The sequence below is a fragment of the Branchiostoma floridae genome, chromosome 19 (genome assembly GCF_000003815.2).
Source record: "Branchiostoma floridae strain S238N-H82 chromosome 19, Bfl_VNyyK, whole genome shotgun sequence".
Lineage (NCBI taxonomy): Eukaryota > Metazoa > Chordata > Leptocardii > Amphioxiformes > Branchiostomatidae > Branchiostoma > Branchiostoma floridae.
This window is the reverse complement of record NC_049997.1, coordinates 12,370,611-12,385,338: the sequence shown is the minus strand read 5'-3', so window position 1 is coordinate 12,385,338 and position 14,728 is coordinate 12,370,611. Positions and strand designations below refer to the sequence as shown.

The 14,728-nt window shown below is 44.3% G+C and overlaps 3 protein-coding genes across 4 annotated transcripts in view; 1 reads left to right on the top strand and 2 right to left on the bottom strand.

Moving 5' to 3' along the window:
- Nucleotides 1–8,356, bottom strand: part of LOC118406635 (zinc finger protein 184-like) — a 220,146-nt gene extending 211,790 nt beyond the window's left edge. The window contains exons 1-2 of one of the 2 annotated variants that reach the window (XM_035806846.1): nucleotides 8,188–8,356; nucleotides 7,652–7,658 (exon numbers count right to left, since the gene is read on the bottom strand). The gene's annotated coding sequence lies outside the window, so the exon portion shown is untranslated. The remainder of the gene's footprint in view (nucleotides 1–7,651; nucleotides 7,659–8,187) is intronic. The other variant, XM_035806845.1, reaches the window with a different exon arrangement.
- On the bottom strand, nucleotides 5,390–6,349 carry LOC118406490. The gene has a single exon (XM_035806548.1). It carries the CDS (start codon nucleotides 6,347–6,349, stop codon nucleotides 5,390–5,392), a length of 960 nt encoding a protein of 319 aa, XP_035662441.1.
- A 191-nt stretch (nucleotides 8,357–8,547) lies between the features above and the next one.
- LOC118406646 overlaps nucleotides 8,548–14,728 on the top strand; it is a 9,541-nt gene continuing 3,360 nt past the window's right edge. Inside the window, exons 1-4 of the mRNA XM_035806872.1 lie at nucleotides 8,548–8,724; nucleotides 9,521–10,487; nucleotides 11,456–11,529; nucleotides 12,258–12,364. Coding sequence (XP_035662765.1) covers nucleotides 9,525–10,487; nucleotides 11,456–11,529; nucleotides 12,258–12,364 — 1,144 coding nt within the window. The 5' untranslated portion in view covers nucleotides 8,548–8,724; nucleotides 9,521–9,524. The remainder of the gene's footprint in view (nucleotides 8,725–9,520; nucleotides 10,488–11,455; nucleotides 11,530–12,257; nucleotides 12,365–14,728) is intronic.

The following is a 14,728-nucleotide window of genomic DNA, read 5'->3' as shown; positions in this document are numbered from 1 at the left end:
TAATAACAATATTAGAGTCAGATGGAACATAAGCGAGTTCCAAAAGAGGTCGGGAGTATTGCCAACTTCCTGGTTACAGAACATTCTGGCAATGCCTGCAAAGTCCTACGCAATGAGGAAGTAAAAGCGGGAGGAGTGCGCCTTGGCATTGTTGGTTAGCGGCTTTGTATTGTCGCCGCTTCGCTGAAACTTTCGCTGATTTTCTGTATTTCTTTGTGGAATTCCTTTTTTTTTTTGTGGTCCAGCCGAATTTTTTTGGGGGTCCAGCCAAAGGGGGGGCGCGCGCCGGGTGCGCCCCCCCCTAAATCCGCGCCTGCTGCCAATGTTACCCTCGTTCTGTCCACTTTAGATGATGTTTAGGGAGCCCAGAGGTGACACAAGAGCGACTAGGAGACTGGAGTTGAGACGACGTGAACTGATCTTTATTTCTTTTCCCCGGCTACTCCCCGACGCATGCGTGTCGGCTCGGACTATCCCATTATCCATAAAGGGGGTTATTTCTACATGGCAACACTCTCCCCTCTTTTAAAGTCATCTCGGAACAATAACAATAAGAAACTATTAATGAACACATATATATGGTTGTTTAGTACTATGAAAAATAAAGGATATATTCTATTCTATTCTCCTTTGCGTTAGCCTCTTTTTTTTTTCTTTAGCTTTGGCACCGATAACATCTTTAACCTTGGCACTGATAACATCTTTAACTTTGGCACAGATAGCATCTTCAATAAACTGGCTTCACTGCTACTAACAGAAGCTCCAACGTACTGACTGTTTTAGAACAGTTAACACAACATTAGGCCTGGTCTAAATTCTGAGCTGGAAGTCCTGCAGAGTCCACACAACTGGAATCCATCAGTCTCTTTGTTATCCATCAATAACCAACATACATGTCTCTCAAATATGGAATGATTTTCCACAATAACCTTGCATTTACTGTCCACAATATAATTGTCCCATGAGACTCTTCTCATTCAGCGGGTAATCCACAGGCACAGCGGCACTGGTGCAGCGGGTAATCCACAGGAATAGTAATATCCACAATAACAGCAGGTAATCCACAAGAATAGTAATCCACTGCAGTTCACAGTCTACACGAATAACAGGTACTCCATCCCCTTAGCTGGGCGCGTACATGCGAATTATCGGTATTAACTGTCCACAGTGAAGGCACGACTGATATAATTGCCCAGGATACCCTGCTCCCGCGTTCCACATGTTCAGTGGCCATGGTGTCCCCACATTCCACTCTGCTGCATTTACTGTGTTCACCGTTGGTACTCTCAAGTAGCCTGGTTGGCCACCCACATCATATGTGAGAGTCCGTGGTGGTCTCCTATTTCGTCTTGGTCTGTTCTCTTCTACTTCTGCTGGTTCTGGAACCTCCTCAGCACCCTGAGACACACAGGGCTGGTCCTCAGACTCAACTTCACCGTCAGTTTCTTCATCCCTTTCACTACCTGTACTTCCTCTCTGGTCTTCTTGTTCAGCTCCAATTTCGACTCTGTTGTCTGCAAGTTCTTCTTCCTCATTATCACTCCTCTTGTCCTCTCTTTGAGGTGTTTCCCTTTGCTCCGGTTGTCCACTGGAACCTCTAGAGGCAGTCCGTCACACGGTAATAGCATATTTCTATGCAACACTCTTGACCTTCCTTCTCTGCATTCTGGGCGTACCTCATACACTGGAATATCTTTCCCCTTCTGCTTCACAATGATGTGGACTTTGTCCTCCCAGTGGGAACGCAACTTGCCCGGTCCTCCTCTGTCCGTCATATTTCGAACAAGGACCCGGTCACCACTGGACAAACTGAGACCGTGCACCTTTCTGTCGTACTGCTTCTTCCCTTTTGCACCTGTTTTCCTGGCATGCTGACTCGCAATCCTGTAGGCCTCCTGCATGCCACGTTTCCATTTCTTGGCATACTCAGGATATGATTGAACCTCATTCTCCTTGTCTTCAATCCCGAACATAAGGTCCACTGGCAGGCGGGGGTGATGTCCATACAACAGAAAGTGAGGCGAATACCCAGTGCTCTCATGTCGGGTGCAGTTGTACGCATGAACCACTTTGTTAAGAGACGCCTTCCAATCTGTTTTCTGGGATTCTGGGAGAGCACGTAACATCGCTAGCAAAGTCCGATTAAACCTCTCCACCTGACCATTTCCCTGGGGGTGATACGGGGTTGTTCTCGAGGGCGACACTCCACTCAGCTGATGTAGGCGTTGAAACAACCTATTTTCAAACTCTGCTCCCTGGTCATGGTGAATCTTGAGAGGGTACCCAAATCTAGGAATGAAGTCATTAAAGAGCTTCTCTGCCGCTGTTCTCCCTGACTTGTTCCTGGTTGCATATGCTTGAGCGAACCGTGTGAAATGGTCCACAACCACCAAAATGTACTCGTAGCCACCTTTGCTCCTTTCAAGGTGGACATAGTCAATGGACACCAGTTGTAGCGGCTCAGTGGTGATGATGTTAGTAAGTGGGGCTTTGTCTGGAATGTTTGGCTTCCGGCGCTTAATGCACTGACACTTGGAGGTACAGTATTCAATTATGTCTCTCTGCATCTTTGGCCAGTAGAACCGTTGTCTTGCCAGGCTGACAACCCTGTCTGCTCCCAGATGGCCCATTTTGTCATGTAGTTCTTGGTACACAATGTTTCTATATTCCTTCGGGAGCACTACTTGCAGTACTGGACCAGCTCTCCGGCGGAGAATACCCTCATCATCGATCTGCAGCTTTTTCCACTCCCGCATGTATTCTCTTGTACCAATTGAGTTGTCTTGCCTCTCTCGGGTAGTGGGATTCCTCCCCCCTTCTTTCAGCTCTATCACCTTTCTAATGGCCGAGTCCCGACGTTGCGCTTCACCGATCTCCTTCTTGCTCAATGGTCCTATACTTGCACTCTTGTCTTCAGGTGGTAGACTGTCAATGTTCGTAGTGATAGCACTTATCCATGTGGCATCTCCTTGATCCACTGCCTGCATGGCTTGGATGGTGGCACTCAGTACATCACCACTCACTTCTTCTGTGCAGGTAGCCATAAACTGCTCAGCATCTCCTGGACCTGGTACTCTTGACAGCACATCTGCATCTGCATTAGCTTTCCCAGGTCGGTACTTGATGCTGAAGTTATAGTCCACCAACTCTGCCACCCATCGGTGACCTGTCGCATTCAACTTGGCCGTGCTCAGAACGTAGGTGAGTGGATTATTGTCGGTATATACTTCAAAAGATGGGGCGTAGTACAGGTAGTCTCGGAACTTCTCAGTAATGGACCACTTGAGAGCCAAGAACTCCAACTTCCCCGAGTGCATGTGGTAATTCTTCTCTGCCGGTGACAGTGTCCGTGAACCATATGCAATCACCCGGAGCTTGCCCTCTTGCTGTTGATATAATACTGCGCCCAAACCAGTGGCTGATGCATCTGTGTGCAGGATAAATGGTTTCTCAAAGTCAGGGTAGGCCATCACAGGTGGGCTGGTCAGTTGTTCTGTCAGTACCCGTCGTACATCTCCTACAGTAGTGGGCTTCTTGTCTCTGATTGCCTTGACTGCTGCTGTATCTTCTGGATCCATCGTGTACCCATCTGCAGTGACTAGCTTCCCGACATACCTCACCTGTCGTCGGAACATCACACATTTCTTTGGCTTCAACTTACAGCCATGTTCCTGGAACCTGCGCAACACTCTCCTGATGCGCTCGACATGTGACTCAAAGCCTTCGCTGTAGACCATGGTGTCATCCATATACGGTTCGCATATTTCATGGCTCAAGCCCTCGAGTACTTCTTCCATATGCCGTTGGAATGCTGGAGGCGCGTTCTTTAATCCCATGGGGACGCGAACCCACTCATAGAGTCCGTATGGCGTTACAAATGCTGTGTATTTCCTACTTTCTTCCTCCATGTACCCCTGATGGTACGCCTTTCCTAGATCCAGTACAGAGAACCATGTGTTTCCCTTCATCCTGTTGAGCACATCTTGAATCCTCGGGAGGGGCTGGCGATCTGGCACTGTTTTCTCGTTCAGTGCCCGGTAATCAATACATAGTCTCATTCCTCCATCCTTCTTCCGTACGCACACCATTGGTGATGAATATGGTGATTTGGATTTCTGGATCCATTCTTGGTTAATCAAATCTTCGATATATTCCTTAACCTCCTTGTACAGTGGGGTGGGAATTGACACGTAATTCTTCTGAACTGGTTCTTTATCAGTCAGGTTGATGTTTAACTTGAGCCCCTCCATGCTGCCAATGTCCTGGTCATCCCTCGAAAAGGCCTGACACTCTTCCCTCAGCATCTGTCTAACGATCTCTTCTTGATCCTCTTCTAAGTGGGAGAGGTCTACCGGTGGATCCCACAATTCCCCCAGCTCATTACTCGCCTTCCTCACTGTGTTCACTTGAACTGGCTCTGACTGCGGAGGTTTTTCAGACTCGGAATCTTCAGACACTCTCTGCAGCTCAATGGGAACTGCTGACCTAATCGTCTCAACTCGACCCAGAACCGTTTTCGCTGGGAGGTGAATGTCGTACCTGCTAGTGTTGGTCACCGGTACTTTGACCATTCCAGATGGGCTGACTGATGTAAGGACAGGTCCCACCTCTAAACCTGTGGGCCAATGTCCCGCTTCGTCTGGTTCGAACAGGACCAGCTGCTTCTCTTCCACGGAACCCTTGGGGATTTTGCACCTCACCTGGACTGTAGCCCCCTGAGATAGTCTCACTCTCTTACGACCCACTCGTATGCTTACTGGAGTCACGTTACTGAAATCTTCAATCATGTTCACGAGGGCAGCTGCCTTCTGTGGTGGGACGGGCATCACTTTGGTAAGCAATGTTGGACAGTCATCCTTACAGCACTTCTGAATCTCTTCAATCACATTGTACCCTATAATCGGTTGTACTTGGTTATTGTCGGACGTCGTCAGAAATGGTACAATCAGTTCAGGTGACTGGTCTTCACTTAATCTGAACCTCACTTCAACCCAGCCACTGTAGGGAATCGGAGTGCCATTGGCCGCTTGTAAACTAAAACTTGTCGAGTCCTCCAGGATCTCTATCACTTGTCGAACCTCAACTCCAGGTAAGTGTTCCTCCCTCCACCTGTCTGACATGATGCTTACCTGGGCTCCCGTATCCCACAGAGCCATAACTGGTTTATTGTCCATGAGGCATGCTACTTGACACTTATTTCCAATCAGTTTGGTGATCTTCGTTCGTTGAGTTGGAGTTAGATGTGAAGCCGACATGGCGTTGATGTGAACTTGCTGATTATTTCTAGTTGGTGTTCCTGTTGGCTGTTGATTATTGTCACTGTCGGTGTTGGTTGTTGTTTCTTCCTTTCGTTGTTGACGGGGTTGTTTGTGGGACTGTCTTGAGCTGTTTAGGACGACCCCTCGTCCCTTGGGGGTGTCCTCGCGGCGTTTCCCTGTTTCCAGCACCGTCTGGCAATATGGTTGCTTCCGCCGCAGCGGAAGCAGTGCCCACACCACTCTGCCTCATTCTGGATACACCTGTCACACCGCCGCCTGGAGGTTGCTGATGTTGTGACAACCCGCACATTGGCTGTACCAGACAACACCTGGTCTGTTCGGGGTGGGTTGCGCGGGCGTGCCCCTTCAAACAGACCACGGCCATGTGCAATCAGGTACTGCCCGCTCATCTTCCCTAACTCCTCCAGAGACTTCGGTTTCCTCTCCCGCAGGTGGACTGACAAATCCACAGGGCACAGATCCAGGAATTGTTCCTGGATGATCAAGTCACAAATTCCTTCATATGTCTTGGGGGTATCAGACAGCTCGATCCACCTGTTCAGGTAACCCCTAAGACGTACAATGTACTGGTCCGGCCCTTCCCCCTCCTGAGGAACTTCAGACCTGAACTTCTTCTTGAACCCGTCTTCCGTAAGTTCATATCTCTTAAGAATGGCATCCTTCACTTTCTTGTAATCTTTTGCATCATCATCCGATAGCCTGCTATAAACTTCCAGTGCCCTCCCCGTGAGTAGGGCGCTCAGTAGGGACGCCCACGTGTTTTCCGCCCAGTGGTTAGCACGTGCAAATCTCTCAAACCTCAAGAGGTACTCGTCTATTCCTTCGCCTTCTGTGAAGCTTGGTAATCTTGGCGTCTTCGCCTTGACCTCCTCCGCATTTTGCTTTTGTACCGCTTTAATTTCAGCTTGTTTCAGCTTTAGGGCCTCTAGCTCCAACTCATGCTTCCTCTGAGCATCTCTTTCCCTTGCCCTCTCATCCCTCTCAATGGCCTGTTGTTTTTCGACATACTCGAGGATACTCGGCCCTTCTAGGCCCATTTTCGTGGCCTGCTCTATGAGCGTGTCCGTCATGGTTGGTTCACGTCAAGAATCTACCCGCTACACAAAAAGTACAACACTCCTGAACTTAGTTCCTCCGATAAAGAACTGCCGACCTCCCCCTCTACAACCGCAGCGCCATCTTGTTGACCTCTGAACTATTTGTTTACAACAAATTGACCTCTCTGACCTGTGGTCACGTGTCTTCTTTGGCGCGAATCCTTTTCTGTCACAACGTCGGGTTCCAGTGGCGGTCAAACTTCTCCTGTCGTGATCATCCGATCGGCTCCCTTTCCTCTAAGTTTTACGATCTCGGTAGAACCTCCATTTTGTTACCCTCGTTCTGTCCACTTTAGATGATGTTTAGGGAGCCCAGAGGTGACACAAGAGCGACTAGGAGACTGGAGTTGAGACGACGTGAACTGATCTTTATTTCTTTTCCCCGGCTACTCCCCGACGCATGCGTGTCGGCTCGGACTATCCCATTATCCATAAAGGGGGTTATTTCTACATGGCAACACAAACAGACCATCGCCGTGTATTTTTAAACAACTTATGCAAATAGAATAGCACTAAAAGTCTTCATTATAATCTTTTTGTACCAAATATGGGTCATATTTTGTATTACGCGACTTATTCAAATACGGTGTGTTACAACGTTTACCTCTCACGGTGAGACCAACTTGCCGCAAAACGGCAGCGCATTGTTACGTCGGACTGTGATGGCATTTTCGCTTTTCGGCTTCCTTGATTGCCTTTTCATCCTGTCTTTTGGCAGCAGCAATGGCTACGGGATTTTTTAGTCGGTAGGGATCGATTTTTCTTGAATGTTTGTCGCTCGACGGACGGGTTGACTGAGTTCAATGTGTTGAGCATCGCTCGCCCGCCTTCGTGCGTGATAGTAAAATGGCGGGGCCCAGACTGCGTGAAAATTGTGGCATCATTTTAGCTCCGTTTATCCAACCCAGTTAAAGGCAGAACAGAACACAGGTATTATTTTTCGGAAGGCTAATAAACATCATTTCTATGTGTGGTGGTATTTTTTCACATGTCGTATTTTGCGAAGAATAATTCAAGAGTTTCCCGGGCCATGGTCTCGATACGTTCGCTCGTCAACTTGCACGGAAGGCGTCAAACTTGTGCAAGTTTTTCAATCGTTATCTGTGGGACTTGCTAACTTCGACACATACCCCGCCTTTGTAGTTATTTACAACGAGGTTTAGTCTACAGCTAGTGTACTTCTCATGTGCAGGCATCTATGCATTTCTCCGCAACAATGATTTTTAAAACCTGTCGAAATTTGGACCCCTGTCGAAGTATGGCCCCCTCCCGTTACCTTCACCTGTTCATAAAAATATGACCATGTGAAAGAGTAGTTAAAAAGATTGCGTATAAAGCAGTCAGAGATGGTAAACTTAAGCCCTGCCCTCCCTCCCTCACACACACTTACAGACAAACACAGCCACACACACACAGCCACACGCACAACCCCCCCCCCCACACACGCACACACACACACATACACACACACACAATCACACACACGGCACACACACACACACACACAATCACACAACCACACACACACACACATGGTACACACACAGACACACACACACACACGTGCACACACACACTCGAAGAGAGACGCCGAAAACACTTCTCAGTTCAATTCCTTGGGGTGAAGTCAAAATACTCTAATGTTTTTGTAAAATGTAAAACTTACACAGCTCTAGCACAAAAACAATATATCGCCCCTAGGCCTCTTGCCTTTTCCCACTATAGTGGGGAGGGGGGCGTTGTATCATATTGCTTTTGCTAGTTCTCTTCACAATTACTTGATTTCAGTACCGTAAATACATTGTACCCACCAGATTGATACCTGCGACATCCGTCGGTGATCTCTAAGCTTGTTTTACAGATAACTGGGTATACATTTGGCGGTGCAAACTTGCGAAAATTCTTTCTCGGTGGAGAAGTCGCTCTTTCGGCGAGGTCAGCTTTCGGGTCAAAGGTGATTGGCAAATTGTAACCTGATTACACACATAGTATCAGAACATTACCTCCTTTTTTCGTCGCCAGACATGACAAACGCGTACGTTTCTAAAGCACCAAGAGACCATGTCTAGCGGTGAAGTAGACGTTAAACATTTACGACAACAACAACCTTATATAGTGACGATCAGGCGACTCTTTAACCTCCCATTTTCCAAAACAGGAACCTATGGAGCATGGAGATAATCAGGTAATAATTTGATCTTTGACTTTTAACCTCTGAGGACATGTATGTATTTCCCAGTCATTTTCCAACCAGAATTATTCTTTTCCCATTCGCGGAATACACACATTGAACGCTTACTTTTGTATCGAGTGCTGGTTACGACAACTGTAGCTCAGCCAGTCGACTGGTAGGTACTCTATCTTAGCCTTAACGGTAATAATTTGAAGCTATGACGTTGGGGAAGATTTTGCTCGTAAACAAATGGTGGGGAGGGCGACTTGAATTTTTATGGTAGTAGAGACAAGAGACAAACCATGAAAACTCTGAGGCCTGTGGAAACTAGAGAGGCACCAATTTCGTGAAAAAAAAATGTTTTCCCTGTAGCGCTTTATCATTAGCTAGATAAAGTATTGCGTGAAAGTAAAAATAAAATGAGCCACCCTACTGTACATGATCATGATCTACTTGTTTTGGGACCAGGTCATTAACTATACCATTGGGTTCCCAGTAATTGTTCATTATATATAACGTTATAATTTACACAGCAGTTCTAGCCTCTGATTAGTTCCTAACACACAAACACACACACACACACAAGACACAGCACAGCACACACTTGTACACACATTCTACTATTTCTAGTACACACATAAAACAGTCTTAAGTCAAACACACACACACACACACACATAACGGTTACATAATAACAAACACACAAGACATGTATTACACACACAAATGTGGCACACTCACATACACACAAATAGACAATGTAAAGCCTACACACACACACATCATCATCATTTATTCGAGTTAGTTTCTTGTAGTTGGATGTGCAAGACTTTCTCCCTCTATCCTCCATTGATTTGGGTAGGTCTAAATGTAAGCTACATGTACATGTATTTCACAGTGACACCTCGGGCAGCACTGCCGCAGCAGTATTTCCTCAGACTTTGATTTACTCTTCCATGTTGTTTGTATAGAAAAATGGATGGACTGAAAGAGCATCTCTGTGGCCTATCCCGAGAGGTGACCCTGGCTGTGTTACCCAGGCTGTATATGGAAGAGGTGGTTACAGAACTCAGGAGAAGGAACATCAGTACAGACACCAGCACCACAGGAAACTGTAGGGAACATCTGCTGAGGATCCTGCAGGATGTGATGGAACAAGAGTACCACAGGGAGGGCGCGGGAGCAAGCTCCGATCTGGACATCCTCCAGATGCCACAAGTAGGAACCACGCCTGGATCCAGTCCACAAAACAGTACAACTGTCATTAGTTTACCTTCACATAGAACAGAAGGGACTAGTCGTATAAACCCATCTGTTTCGTGCAGTCTGTCAGACTTAGAAGAAGCAGACTCAAGCATTGAGAGAGTGGATCAAAGACAGCGTGCTGTTCAAAAAGACAGCAGAAGTGACGAGGGTATGACAGCTGTTCCTGTCCGCGTTACTGTAAGTAACAACATCGGCTGGAGCATGTCATCTAAAGATGATGAAACTGTTACAAACGTCACTGAAAAAGATGCAAGTAGCGAGTTAGATCCTGCAGTACAACATGCTCATTCCTGCGGGTTAAAACAGGAGCCGATCGATCAAAGCAGAGACTGTACATCTGAAAACGAGATTGACAGGTGTCATGATTGTATAGAAAATAGTTCCCGTCGCGAGCCCGCCCTTCCCACTGTCATGGCGGAAGATCTGCTGGCGTCATTCGGAAATGTTTTAGAACAGGGCCAAAGTGAGAACATGGTGTACGGCGTCCTTCACGAGCTAGTGAAACAGGTGGCGGAAAATAGGAGAGCGATTCAAGAACTCCGCGACCAACAGCAGCAGAGAGTTCATGAACCCAGCATGTCCGGCGGCCAGGGGGAGGGGGAAGAGGAGAATGGGAGTCGTAGAAAACGACGCAAAACGGCACACAACTCCAAGGTGCCCGATAGGTGTAGAGTAAGTATGATAGACTAATCCTGATATTGTCAATAATGAATAACACAATTACCACTAGCCATTCAATAATAGTAAATTGTATGTATCGTATGGCAATTTGCCATTTGACCAATGACAAAATATCTGCATGTCCTTCAAATAGTTCCATTTTTATGTACTTATTTTGCACAAACTTTTTTGCATTTCAACAAATATGGAGTGGCTGTGAGATGAGTCTTTCTGCTTGTTTTTGAGCCATTACAATTCTATGATTGACTTATATTTCTTAGAATAAGTAAGCTAATGTGGTGTGCAAAAAGCCAATTTTTTTCGGGTTGAAACACAGTAACTATCAATTACCAACAATGATTTATGGTACATGATATGACATTATTGTGCATAATAATTACAAGTAGTCAGAATAATCTGACCACCTGGCCTTGACAAACACTTTTTCTTGGTCCTGAAAATTGCCCCCATTGACAAAAGCAATAATTTGCTTGCTGTGTAGTCCATTCAGGCCATGAAGAAGGTAGACCAAAACCAGGGCTCTAGCCAGCTCGAATTTGTTTTCTGTCAGCCAATTCCCATTGTCGCGAAAAACCGTGAAAATTAAGTTAGAAAGACGGAACTGAGACCTTGAAAAATGGGTTTTTAATGAGATTATGGTATGCGAAAGGGCCGACACACTAAGGCAACAATCATAACAATAGCAAGACAAACAGTGTGTGGCCTACCGACCGTGGACAGCGTCTCAAAGCCGCCTGTAGCTTCCACCAAGAATTTTTGTCCGTCAAGGTTGACGGATTGGTTTTTAAAAAATTCCGTCACACGCAGCAAATTTCCGTCGATTGACGGAAAAACGGACACTGGCTAGAGCCCTGACCAAAACATGTGCCAAGAAAATGTTAGAATTAAGGTTGCATCAATGATATTATATTCCAGTGTTGTGTTTCATTATGTGAGTCTTTGATTTGCAACTGTTTCAGGTTGACTTGAGGAAGGTGTACAAAACTCTTCTGGAGGGTGACAATGATTTTAACGGATTCAACTTGAATGAAGCGTAAGTATCATGATCCAACTTATGGGATATGCAGAAAAGGAAATGTGTATCAAGCTAGTATTCATCACAAGGAAATACTAGGAGTCTTTTATAAATACTAGGAGTCTTTTATCTGTTGAAAATAGTTTGTGAAATGTACATGTACATGTAGATGAGCTCAAGTTTTTATCAAGAGTACTTGTAATTTATGTTTAACACATGGTACATATACACATATACACAAATTGCATAGTCTTTATTGTACATGTACCAATTCAATTAGGGGTGGGTAGCGGTACATCCCGGTGTACTTGTACAAAACCATTTTTTCTTGTTGGACCAAAAAAAATCAATGGAACAATTAGAAAATGAACAGATTATACCAGCCTAAGAAAAGTAGAGGAGCAAAGTAGAAGAGAGTTGATAGTTCTTTTCTCCAAGTGTCTACTGTAAAAGTTGGTCTTATTTAACAAAGACATTTATTAGTGTTCTTTATACATGAAGATAGGACTTTAAAACGCCAATAGAAGTCGAATACTAACTACATCAAACGGATTCCTTTATTTGTAGAAAATTGGACCATTGTTTTGAGTATTTTCCATTCACAAGTTTTCATGCACAATTAGGTCGAGGTTCAAGTACCTGAATTTTCTGTACTTGTAGTCCAGTACCCACCTCTGATTTCAATTATAGGATACATGTCAATCTATTGAGTGTTTTGCATATAATGACTACATTTTACCCTATAGACTGACCTCACGGTACAACCAGCGAGTACTGCAGACCCTTCACTTGGAAATCGCCAAAGAGTACGGTGGCGAACAGAAATGTCCCTTTTCACCAATGGAAGTGAAAGGTGATTGTCTTTAAGTGTCATCATACATACTTGAAGAGTCATGCCTTCATTGGCTTCAAGTAACAAGTTGCCATCCTAGGATTGAAGTGTTAAAAAATTTGTCTTTTCCCAGAATTATCATGAGTGGAATTTAGCATGAAAGTTCATCTGTGTTGGTAGAATATATTATAGAGAATTGCTCAACTTTCATTCCAACACAAAGATAATGTAGGGACTTACCCCTAAATTTTCGGTCGATCTCCATAAACCTTGTTCACAGAATGACCCTTTCTCACTCCAGCAGTGATGTCAGGAAGACACCACTTTTGCAGGAGGGGGTCATAAATATCAGAAAGTCTATGTCGCCCCCCGTCTCTGTTGAGTGTGGGCCGATGAGCTCTGATGTAACACTAATGGCCATAGGCTAGTTGGGCAGCCTTGGCTCTATGTTCTGAACAGCCAAACCAATAAATAATTTTTTTAGATAAAATTGAAGGCAATTGGGAAATACAATGTAACAGCAAAAAAAGCAGGAAGTTGGTAAACTATATAATTATGTAGATACCATATTTTTGGAAATCCACATTCTGTATACATTTGAAATACCATATGGTAATGATGATTTTGGACACCCATATTCTTTGTATGTTTGAAACACCATAATGTTGTTGTATGTTTGAAGTGTATTTGTACAATCATTATCAAATGCATTGAACATTTACCTTAAATGTACATTGAGTTGTGCATTACAATGACTATTACAAGTCATAATATTTATGATTGTTGAACAAGTTTACTTGAGACTTGATAAAAACTCTATGATTGAAATAATTAAAGCTTTAACTAGAAAGGCCGACATTTGCTTAAGAGCAAATACAGCATATTTCAGCCATACCCCTTTCCACGCAACATTGGACTGTTCCAAATCACCCCTGCGCAAAAATGGAACATCCTCTTAACAGTACATTATCCCCCAAAGTGGACTGGTATTGTGAATTGATTCCAGGTAAAAACAGAGCTTGCTTCTATTTTTCAGAAAATGACAATAATCACACCTTCTATTCAGAAAATTTTCATCATGACTGAAAATTGTTGAATGACTTCATGTAATGTCATTAACAATTTTCAGTACGATAACTAGGTGTAAGTTTAAAAAAGTATAAGCTCCTTGTGATGTGGGTACATTTATTATTGCAGTGAACTTTTTTAATTCAAGTAGGGCATACAATTTAATAATTATCAAGCAGGTGCAGGTACTGTAGGAGCGTTTGTTTTCTTCAAGCTGTAAAACTGTTAAACTGTTTTACTTTGTATGCAGTCAGCCATCGAGCCTATTCTTATTTTAGTTTAACAACTTCCTGCCAGACCCGGAAGATACGATTGAACCTTGTTCGAGGATTTATTTTCGTCTGTCTGGTCAGTCTGTTCATACCCTGGCGCTGAGAGTGTTTTATTGGGCTGAAACTCTGGCAGTTTAAAGTTAATTACAATTTAAATGTCCAAAGTTTATGTCAAACAACAACAGCACTAGGAAATGTGGCCACTATAGACAGCTGGTCACTATAGAGAAAATGCTGATCTATTGACTAGGAGCCATACGTTACACATGATTTCAGTACACTGATCATTAATCATATAAACATTGCACAGGTAAGCCAATTGTTTAGATGTACAATTAAGTTCAAATAATACTGAAGAGAAATATTGATGAGAAAATAATCATTCTCGCCACTGTCTAACTTATAATTACGTATCAAAACTAAACGCAGATTTTCTAACTAACGCATCTTTCGCCGACTTCATCAAAGGTTGTTGATTAGACTTAGAGTTTCAAACAGTCATGTGCTGTGTGCCAGTTGACAGCGAACTTCATGCTACGTGATGTTTTACATTGCTTGGACCTTCTTTCCTACAGCGGTGCTTCTACAAAATATTTAGACTGTAACACTGAGTCCCACATGTTTTATAGAATAGAATTTGACGCAGAACAGCATTTTTTGCTGGGTATTTTTCTTGAAACATGTCCGTGGGAATATCAGCGAGGCGGCGACGTAGGGATATCAGACCGTCAACAAAAGTCGCACGGCGGCTAACGGCGCAGCGAAGATACTAGCGCTATAAATAAGCGTTTCAACTAAGGATGGCAACCCGTACAATATTTTTGTATACTGTTGAGCTGAGTAAAGTTTGTTGTTTATGAGGTTTTAGTTGTCTTTGAAGCTTTGACCCGAAATATTTTAAAGTCAAACTGCTGAAGAGAAGTAAGTGACTGCTACAATTATCGTAGATATGGCCCTAAAAAAACTGATAAAAGAAGCCTTCTCAATAGTCTAAAATGCAAGAGCTTCCGGGGGGGCTTCGCCCACCTGCCCCCCCCCCCGTGGC